Genomic DNA, 10,945 nt, shown 5'->3' on the forward strand with positions numbered 1-10,945 from the left:
TGATTTCCAGCTGGATTTCCCTCCTTCCCAGCGTGTGGACTAAATAGTTAGGTGGGGATTGGCTTGGTTCGTGCAGTTGCTACGAGATTGCATTGGTGTTAGTAAACATTGAAATGAAAAAATCTTTCACCAAATTTTGTGTGGTGGAATCATCGAGATAGAATGGTGTCTACTTGAAGAATCTAGTTAGAGTAATCCTTTAATGAGCTCACAAAAATTATTGAGGCATTGGAACGTTCCTCCTCTTCAGTATTGATGACCCCAAGCAGCTAACTGTAGACTGAGAGATAGTAAGAACTGCTGATGCTGGAGTCAGGGATAACACTGTGGAGCTGGATGAACACAGCAGGCCAGGCAGCATCAGAGGAGCAGGAAAGCTGACGTTTCGGGTCGGGACCTTTTTTTGAAGTGAGAGACAGGCTAGATCCACATACAGATACTATGTCTGGAGTGAGAGACAGTACCAATAGACCCTTAAGGTTTGGAGGAAGGATAAATAACAATATAACCTCCTAATTGTGGATGATTGATATCTTTGCTGAGTCAGAAGTCACATGACACCAGGTCATAGTCCAATAAGCTTAAACTTATTGAACTACTGCTCCCTTTCTTGGGTAAAGTGACCATAACCTGGTGTCATGTGACTTGACTTTGCCCACCCCAGTCCAACATTGGCATCTCCCCTTCTACGTTCAGGGCATTACTGACTAGACATCACTTATTGCCCATCTCTGCCCTTTGTTAATGAGCTGCTTTCCTAACTGGCTTACATTCCGAGCGGTGTCAGTACACCAACAGTGCTGTGAGGAAGAGGCCATCCAGCCCAAATAGTCTCTGCTAGTGTTTATGGACTCCAAACAAATCTCATCAGAAAATCTGTCTATCCCCCTTTTCTCCCGTCTCGCACGCACTGAGATCCCTTTTTGAAAGTGTCAGTGACCTCCTGCAACGGTGTATTCTGTAATCTGCCCTTTGTCTTCTCCTTGTAACAGGCCACCAAGTCAAAGAAGCCGATCATGTTGCCCATCACCTTCATGGATGGAACAACAAAGACTCTCTTGACAGACTCCGCGACAACAGCCAAAGAGCTGTGCAATGCGTTGGCTGACAAGATAGGCCTGAAGGATCGCTTTGGATTTTCTCTATATATTGCTTTGTTTGACAAGGTATGGATGACCAAAACTATCATCCTTCCAACCATTTGTGCTTAAAGGTGAAATATAAACGCTGATGGTGGTTGGACTATTGGAATGTAAACGGAAGTTCTTTGTTGCTGGGCAGAAAGACCATGCATGATGGTTCTGTTGCCAAACTTAACATCTGTTCCCTTTTGGAGTGTTGATGGTTCAATTAAACTTTCACTGACACGTGAACTGCCCCCTCTGTAGGTCTCCTCCCTTGGCAGTGGGAATGATTATGTGATGGATGCCGTCTCCCAGTGCGAGCAGTACGCCAAGGAGCAAGGTGCGCAAGAACGCAACGCACCCTGGCGCCTCTTCTTCCGTAAGGAGATCTTCACACCCTGGCACAATCCTACTGAGGACCTGGTGGCAACAAACCTCATTTACCAGCAGACAGTGAGAGGGGTCAAGTTTGGAGAGTACAGGTGTGACAAGGTGAGCCTGACTTCACTCAGGTATTCCTCGAGGCGCACTTGATGGACCGAATGGCCTGTTTCTGTGTGCCGTCTCCTCCTGTTTTATGCGTTACTGGCAATGCCAACATTTATTGCCTGTCCCTAATTGCCCTTGGACTGAGTTGCTTTGAGAATGGAGTTCAGCGCATCATCTTGCTATGGGTCTGGAGACTCGCGTACACCAGATCAAGAAGGGATGGCAGATTTCCTGTTAGTCAACACAAACGGGTTTTTAACTGCAGTGCAGTAGATGCTGGGACGTTGTTGCTGGGCAGCATTATGACTCAGTGGTTAGCACCGTTGCCTCTCAGCACTAGGGACCCGAGTTCAATCCCACTCTCGGGTGACTGTGCAAACTCCAACAGACGTTCTCCGTGTCTGCATGGATTTCCTCCTGGGTGATCTGATTTCCTCCCACAGGCTAAAGATGTGCAAGTTGTGTGGATTGGCCATGCTAAATTGCCCCGTAGTGCCCCGGGATATGCAGGCTCGGTGGGTTAGCCATGAGAAATGCAGGGCTATAGAGATAGAGTAGGGGGTGGGTCTAGGTGCAATCCTCTTTGGAGGGTCAGTGTGGACTCCATGGGCTGAATGGCCTGCTTCCGCACTGTAGGGATTCAATGATTATTGAGGGTTTGTTTTATTACAGACCTAAATTTCTCAGCCGCCCCTAGTGAGGTTTCTTGTCACCTTTTCTAGTGGTCTCTGGAGACCAGTCCAGAAGTATATCTGCCAAGCCTCCAACGCTTAGGGGAGAAGAGTAGTTAATTTCTGCTTTAATATTGTTTATACGAATGTCTTTGGTTATGTTCTCACTTAAACAGTGTGGAGAGGGAGCCTTTTATTCTAAAAGGTCCATTTGTGGGTGTGAGGGGGGTGGTGGAAGCGGTCACCCTGGCGAGGCAGGCATTTCTTCGACCATTGCTAATATCCTCGAGCAGTTGAGAATCCAGCCATGTCATTTTGTGGGTCTGGAGTCACGTGTAGCCCAGATGGGGTTAGAAACGGCAGATACGACCTTCTGAGAAGTTGGAATGAACTAGATGGGGTGTTAACGACAACTCACTGATGTTGCTTTCTCGGAGGAGGTTCCTTTTTTACCTCAGGGACTCCATCCCCACTCTGTGCCCCCAATTCCACCCTTGGAAATTCAGTTCTGGGAGGCAGCTTACCACTACCGTCTTGAGCGTAATTAGGGATATAAAAGCTGGCTTAACTGGGTTACTCTACATTCCCAGAAATGAGCGAACAAAATCCAGAGATCCAGGTTTTTTTAAAAAAATTTTATAATTAGTTAAGGTTCCCCGTGGTGGGATTTGAACATGTCTGGGGACCACCGGCCGGCATCTTGGAATTGCCCTTCCAGTGATGCTCATGCTGCACGTCGCTGCCTTCCCCCAACGAAACAAAAAGGATCAAAAATGGAGTCCGCTTCTCCTTTTAGCAGTTGCAGCCATCAGCTTCTGTTGGACAAGCCTGCCTCTGCTGGCCTCAAGTGGTATAGCAAGTCAGTCAGTTGTGGAGACCACATTTGGGCGATTAGTGCTAATTGTGTCACCAACACCCACATTCTGAGGAGGAAACAAGCAAAACAATTGCATAGAGGGCACCATCATTAAATCCTGTCCCCTGTTCCACTTCCATATTTAACGGAGCATGCCCTTGAGCTCGAATAGAGAGTGTAGCATCGGTGTGGGGGGGGGTCCCTAGCCAAACTGGAGACAGTAGGAAATCTGGGGGCAGACTCCCAGCTGGTTGGTCATACCTGGCACAGAGGAAGATGGTTGTGGTTGTTGAAGGGCAGAAGTCTCCATTCCCAGGACATATTTCTGCAAGGGTTCCTCAGGGTAGGCCCAACCATCTTCAGCTGCTTCATCAATGACTCTCCCTCTGTCATGAGGTCAGAATTGGGGATGTTCGATGACTGCACAATGTTCGGCACCACTGGTGACTCCTCAGATACTGAGGCAGTCCGTGTTCGTATGCAACAAGATCTGGACAATATCCAGGCTTGGGCTTAAAAGTAACAAGTGACATTTGTCATGAATGTCAGGCAGTGATCATGCCCGATCAGACAGAATCTAACCATCGCTCTTTGACATTCAGTGGCATTACCGCTGCTGAATTCGAGCACATTATCAACTTTGAGGGTTGTCATTGACCAGAAACTGAACTGGATTGGTCATATAAACACCAGAGCAGGTCAGAGGCTAGGATCTTGGTTGCTGGGTCAAAAATTTGGATATTCTACCCCACCCATGGCATTTTGGGTACAGCAGACAGATAAACTGAAAATCGCTGGAAATCCCAGCGGGTCGGGCAGCATCTGTGGAGAGGGAGCAAGCTAGCGTTGACTCAGTCATCTAGACTCAACGTTAGCGCTCTCTCGCTCCAAGGATGCTGCCTGACCCACTGTGATTTCCAGCAATTGATCTTTGTTTTCAGTACAGATTCCAGCACTTGCAGTAATTTTCCCCTGTGTTGGCTGGGACAGCATTTACTTTCTGCCCACTGATGCCAGTGTCCCATGAGTGAATAAAGAAAATGGACCAGATAATATTCCTTCCCCACTCCTCAGTGCAGGTATCGAGCAATTTTTGTTCCGAACCCCTCATCCCTGAATGGGTACCTCCCACCATATGGACTGCACCAGATATTAAAGGTAACTCACCACCACCTTTTCTCAGGGACCTAGACTTGGGTCATTAATACAGCCCCTCTCCGTGATGTTAGAGCTTAACCATTAAAAAAATAAATGTAACATCCCGAGCATTGTTCTGGTTTGCCATTTTGTTATACACTTTTTCAGTTAGTGAACACCTACTGACTGTGTGTCTCTCTCTCATCCTGGCTGCAATAGGAGGAGGACCTGGCTGAGCTGGCATCCCAGCAGTACTATGTGGATTATGGATCTGAGATCATCCTGGAGAGACTCGTGAGCTTAATCCCATCTTACATTCCGGATCGGGAGATCACCACCTCTAAAACAGTGGAGAAATGGGCTCAGTACATCACCGCAGCTCATAAGAAGGTGAGTTCACGCTGCACGTTTGCTGGCAAGCCTGATAGAGGGTGCACCCCAACGATCTGAGATTTGTCCAGTGAACTGTGTTGTTGAACCTGAGCAGAGTCTCGTGGACCTGACTTCAAGAGCGAACTATACGATATACGGTAAATGGAAAAGCCCTGGGGAAAATTGATGCACAGAGTTCTGGGTGTTCAGGTCTATTGTACCCTGAAGGTGGCAACGCAGGCAGATAGAGTGGTCAAGAAGTCATACGGCATGCTTTCATTCATCAGACGGGGTATTGAGTACAAGAGTTGGCAGGTCATGTTACAGTTGTATAGGGCTTTTGTTTCAACCACATTCTGAATACTCTGTACAGTTCTGGTCACCACATTACCAAAAGGATGTGGTTTGGAGAGGATGCAGAGGAGGTTCACCAGGATGTTGCCTGGTATGGAGGGCGCTAGCTATGAAGAGAGGTTGAGTAGATTAGGATTATTTACATTAGAAAGACGGAGGTTGAGGGGGGACCCGATTGAGGTCTACAAAATCATGAGGGGTATAGACAGGGTGGATAGCAAGAAGCTTTTTCCCAGAGTGGGGGACTCGGTTAACGGGTCACGATTTCAACGTGAGAGGGGAAAAGTTTAAGGGAGATATGTGTAGAAAGTTCTTTACGCAGAGGGTGGTGGGTGCCTGGAATGCGTTGCCAGTGGAGGTGGTAGAGGTGGGTATGATAGCGTCATTTTAAGATGTATCTAGACAGATATATGAATGGGCAGGGAGCAGAGGGATACAGATCCTTGGAAAATAGGTGACAGGTTTCGATAGAGGATCTGGATCGGCGCAGGCTTGGAGGGCTGAAGGGCCTGTTCCTGTGCTGTAATTTTCTTTATTCTTGACTATTCGAACACCCTCTCCTGGCCAATTTCCACCTTCCTTAAACTTCTGCTTATCCAACCTTCAGTCTTAATGTGTGGCAATTCTTATTCACCCCAATATTTGCTCATGTTTATTCACTCACTGTCCAAATGGGCCTGGATTTCATAATTCCCATCCTTATTTTCAAATCCTTCCATGCATATCTCTTGCATTCTATCGCTACAATTTTTTTTTTTTTTGGAACTTCCCCTCCAACCTCCAACCTCCAACCTCCAACCTCCATCCTCATCTCCCCATCCACAATAAAACCTATCCTTCTGACAAAGCTCCAGGTCTCACAGAATCACACAGTCCTGAAGAAGCCTTTTGGCCTGATCTGATATCTCCATGTGATTTTGGTTTCATGTTCTGCCCCACTTATGTTCCTGAGTGAAGTACATTGGTGTGTTTTCTGGTGGCAAAGGTTGTCTTTTATTCAAAGTTATTTTTATTCATTCACGGGATGAGGGCGTCGCTGGCTAGGCAGCATTTATTGCCCATCCTAATTACCCAGAGGGCAGTTAAGAGTCAACCACATTGCTTTGGGTCTCATGTGGGCCAGACCAGGTAAGGATGGCAGTTTCCTTCCCTAAAGGGCATTAGTGAACCAGGTGGGTTTTTCCGACAATGGATTCATGGTCGTCGTTAGATTCTTAATTCCAGATATTTTATTGAATTCAAATTCCACCATCTGCTGTGGCGGGATTCGAACCCAGGTCCCCAGAACATTACCTGGGTCTCTGGACTAACAGTCCAGTGATAATACCACTGGGCCATCGCCTCCCCAGTATTGTTGAAATATCTCCATAATCTAGATGTTGACATGGAGCTAGATATTTGCAACATTAGGGTTGAGGCTTTGCTTTGGTAGGACTTGTCGGAAGTTCTGAAAAGTTGAAATCACGAAGTGCTATGGTACTGCAGGAGCCCATTCAGCTGACCATGTATGCACCATCTCTCCACAGAACTAAGTCACGACTTAGTGCTGCTTTCCTGCCTTTTCCGATTCCCTTGCACATTGAGTGATTATTTAAGCAGAAATAATGCCCCATGAATGCCTCAATTAGACCTGTCTCTGATGTTCTTCCAGACTTTGCAAACCCTGTGCTGTTGCAATGTTTTCTCTTCGCATCACATTTGCTTCTTTTGCGAATCATATTTTTCTTGTTTTAAAAAAAAGTGTCTCATTTTTTAAGTAGAGTCTTCAGAAAAGGCTTTTCATCTTTCACGGGGTGAAGGCATGACTGGCAAGGCCAGCATTTATTACCCATTTTGCTTCAGTCTGAGTGCCTTGGCAGGCCATTTCAGAGGGCATTTGAGAGACACCCACGTTGCTGTGGGTCTGGAGTCACATGTAGGCCAGACCAGGTAAGGATGGCAGATTTCCTTCCTGAAAGGATATTAATGAACTAGGTAGGACAGTGGATTCATGGTTCTCATTACTGAGACTAACTTCATAAATACAGTGATGCTATTACACACTTCTGTGGCAGATGGACATGAACCCAAGCCTCCTGGTCCAGAGGTAGGGATACTGCCACTGCATTAGAAGAGCCCCCGAGACTAACATTCAATTCAATTTTTCTTTTCATTGAATTTAACTTCTGCCCAATGCCATGGTGGGATCTGAACCTACACCCACAGAGTATGTACCTGGGGTTCTGGGTTATTAGTCCAGTGACATTACCACTATACCACTACACCACTATCTCTCTTTAATTTTTTTTTTAAAACTGTGGGGAAAAAAGGGGTTACTAACGCGCTTACTTCATTTTATTTTGACAGTTAGTTCTAAAAGGAGGACCTTGAAGATGGGAGGTGGTTTATTTGGTAACCAGCTCCTCCAATCAAGCACAAACTGAAGCAACATTTGATCTACAAAGCCAAGGGTTCTTTGAAGTTGGTGTCACAGGTAGACAGGGTAGTTAAGAAGACCTCAGGCCTGGTTGCATTTGTGAAGAGAAATCAGTTAATGTTTTGGGTCCAGTGACCCTTCCTCAGAATTGATGGTAGCTGGGAAAATGCCAGTTTATACTCAGTCTGGACTCCATATTGAATTCAATAATTTTAGGGCCTGAACGCTCCAATGTCCTAGCCCCCTACCCCCATACTAGGCCTTGTGATCACACAACCTGCTATTACATGCTGCCTGTTGTTATCCATTAACACTCCCCATCAATAACTCTTCACCCTCCTGGCTAAATCGTTATTTACATCTTTGTCTGTCCAACTGCTCTCGTCTCTCTTTGGGCTCTATCCCCACCTATTGTTTACTCCTTACTCCTTACTCCTTACTCCTTACCCCTTACTCCCACCCTATTTTCTGCATATAAACTGACAGTTTCCTAGCTACCATCAGTTTTGAGCAAGGGTCACCAGATCTGAAACATTAACTCTGATTTCTTTTCGCAGATGCTGCCAGACCTGCTGAGTTTTTCCACCAACTTCTTCTTCTGTTTTTTGTTTCTGATTTACAGCATCTACAGTTCTTTTTGGTTTTTATTTGGTTAAGAAGGCATTTAGCACGTTTGCCTTCCTTGCTCAGACCTTTTTTAGTATAGGAGTTGGGGCGTCATATTGAGATTGTACAAGATGCTGATGAGGCCACTTTGGGAGTACTGTGTCCCGTTCTGGTTGCCCTGCAATAGGAAGGATATTATTAAATTGGAGAGGGTTCAGAAAAGATTTCAGGATGTTACTGAGAATGGAGGGTTTGAGTCATAAGGAGAGGCTGGATAGGCTGGGACTTTTTACCACGAGTGTAGGAGGTTGAAGGGTAACCTTAGAGGTTTATAAAATCATGGGGGGGTGAAGATAGTGAATAGCAAGGATCTTTTCCCTAGGCTGAGGGAGTTCAAAACTAGGGGACATGTTTTTAATATGTGGAGAAGGATTTAAAAGGGACATGAGGGGGCAACTTTTTCCATGAAGGATGGTTGGTTTGTGGAATGAACTGCCAGAGGAAGCGGAAGGTGCAGGTACAGTTACAGCATTTAAAAGACATTTTGGATAAGCCCATGAATAGGAAAGGGTTGGAGGGATATAAACCAAATGCAGGCAAGTGGGACTATTTAATTTGGGGACGTGGTCAGTATGGACTAGTTGGACCGAAGGGTCTGTTTCCATGCAATGCAACTCTGATACAATACCAAAATTGAATCATGATGTGAGCATGAAATTTAATGTCCACACAATTTTTAAAAAAAGGATTTAGGTCAGTGGGGCAGTTGAAGATACAGTTTAAAGGAGAGTGTCTGTCTGTCTGTCTGTCTGTCTGTCTGTCTCCCACCCTTTTCTGACCACATCTCTATACAATCCCCTGTCATTTTTTTCTGAAGCATGCTGCTGCCCTCTGTTGATCAAATGGATTACTGCACTGCTGTCATTCTAACATGCTTCAGAGAATAAGAGGCATTTTAGGAGTTCCATCTTCAGTCTAGACAGCATCCCAAATTGTGACACTCATTTAACTAGCTCCTCAGATTTTGTTGTATTATTTGTTAATAAAGTGCACAGGCTTTATTATTAGAGCTGTAGAGTTCAAGAGGAAGGTGATCTTGAACTTGTACAAGACTCCCCCTTAGACCTCCGTTGGAGTGCTGTATGTACAGTTGTGGATACCACATTATGGAAAAGATGTGAATGCATTGAAGAGTGTGCAGGAATGGTTCCAGGGATGTGAAATGTCAGTGAGGATAGACTTAAGAAGTTGGAACTCATTTCCCTGGAAAGAAGGCTAAGAGGAGATTGGTAGAAGTTTTCAAAGTCATGTGTACAGTAGGAAGGGAGAAGCTGGTTCCCATTCGGAAGGAACGCAGGACAGAGCAAATATGAAGTGTTTTCATACAGCAAGTATTATGGAAGCCCTACACTGTGGAAAGAAGGTATTCAGCCCATTGAGTCCACACCAACCCTCCCAAAGAACATCCCACCCTACCCCTGTAAGCCTACATTTAGCATGGCCAGTCCACCTACCCTGCACATCTTTGGACTGTGGGAGGAAACCCATGCAGACACGGGAGAATGTGTGAACTTCACACCGACTGTTGCCCGAGGTGGAATCGAACCTGGGTCCCTGGTGCCATGAGGCAGCAGTGCTAACCACTGAGCCAGCGTGCTGAGTAGTTTAAAATCTGGAATGTACTACCTGGAAGTGAGGTGGAGGCAGGTTGAAGTAAACTATTTACAAGGGCATTGGATGATTTTGGATAGCAATAGCTTGCAGGGACATGGAGATTAGGCACCTAGTTACGAAACTGGTGTCAGCATGATGGACCGAATGGCTGTCTTCTAGGCTATAACATTGAGATGATTTCGCCTCCACCATCTCACTCAGCCATTTCTGTCCGTGAATTAACTTCTGTTGTGTGAAGAGTTTGCTAGATCCTGTCATCATTTTTGGCTTTTGATTATTTTTGGTCTGTTTGCACCTTCCTGCTGTCATTCTTCACGGTTTTTGTTTTGAATTTTCTCTGATCTTTGAGAACGTTATCAAATCTGTAAATTCAAACTATTTACCTGTTATCCCTGAGAATTCACTGTGCCACCAAAATATCAGGAAAGACCTTACATTGGTGTTCTTTTTACTAGAAACTAAAAGCTTAAGGGGCGAAGTCTTAAACTTTTTGAAACGTCTAGTAGAGTAGAGTAGAGTCTTGGAGATCTACAGCACAGGAAATGGCCATTCAGCCCAATGAGTCCTTGCCAGTCAGAAACAACTATCTAACTATTCTAATCTCATTTTCTGACACTTGGCCCATAGCCTTGTATGCTTTGGCATTGCAAATACACATCTAAATACTTCTTAGATATTATGGAGTTTTCTGCCTCTCTCAGCCTTACATGCACTGTGTTCCAGATTCCCACCACCCTCTAGGTGAAAAGAATTTTCCTCCAAACTTAAGGAAGTTACCTTAAATCTGTGCCCTTGGCCATTGATCTCTCCATCAAAGCGAAAAGTTTCTTCCTGTCTGCCCTATCTATGGCCCTCATTAATTTTAGGCATCTTAATCATGTCCCTGTCAGTCTACTCTATTCTAAGGGAAACAACCCCAGTCTATCCAATCTCTCCTCTTAACTGAAACTCTCCAGCCCAGGCAGCATCCTGGTAAATCTCCTCTGCACCCTCTCCAGTGCTGTCACATCCTTCTGATAATGTGGCTTCCAGAACTGCACACAATACTCTAGCTGTGGCCTATTCGATAACGCAGCACAGTCTCCCTGGTCTTAACAAAAACAGAAGCTGCTGGAAATGCTCAGCAGGTCTGGCAGCAACTGTGAAGAAAAAAAATCAAAGTTAATGTTTCGTGTCCAGTGACCCTTCCTCAGAACCCTCATCCCATATGCCACCTTGATCACTTGATCCTCTGTCCTGATACCTT

At 45.4% G+C, this 10,945-nt stretch overlaps 1 protein-coding gene across 3 annotated transcripts in view; it reads left to right on the top strand.

Moving 5' to 3' along the window:
- myo7aa (myosin VIIAa) overlaps positions 1 to 10,945 on the top strand; it is a 232,413-nt gene that overhangs the window by 156,061 nt on the left and 65,407 nt on the right. For all 3 annotated transcript variants that reach the window (XM_048598018.1, XM_048598019.1, XM_048598020.1), the window contains 3 exons: positions 993 to 1,166; positions 1,389 to 1,616; positions 4,497 to 4,667. In XM_048598018.1, coding sequence (XP_048453975.1) covers positions 993 to 1,166; positions 1,389 to 1,616; positions 4,497 to 4,667 — 573 coding nt within the window. The remainder of the gene's footprint in view (positions 1 to 992; positions 1,167 to 1,388; positions 1,617 to 4,496; positions 4,668 to 10,945) is intronic.

Source organism: Rhincodon typus, chromosome 6 (assembly GCF_021869965.1).
Source record: "Rhincodon typus isolate 14 chromosome 6, sRhiTyp1.1, whole genome shotgun sequence".
NCBI lineage: Eukaryota > Metazoa > Chordata > Chondrichthyes > Orectolobiformes > Rhincodontidae > Rhincodon > Rhincodon typus.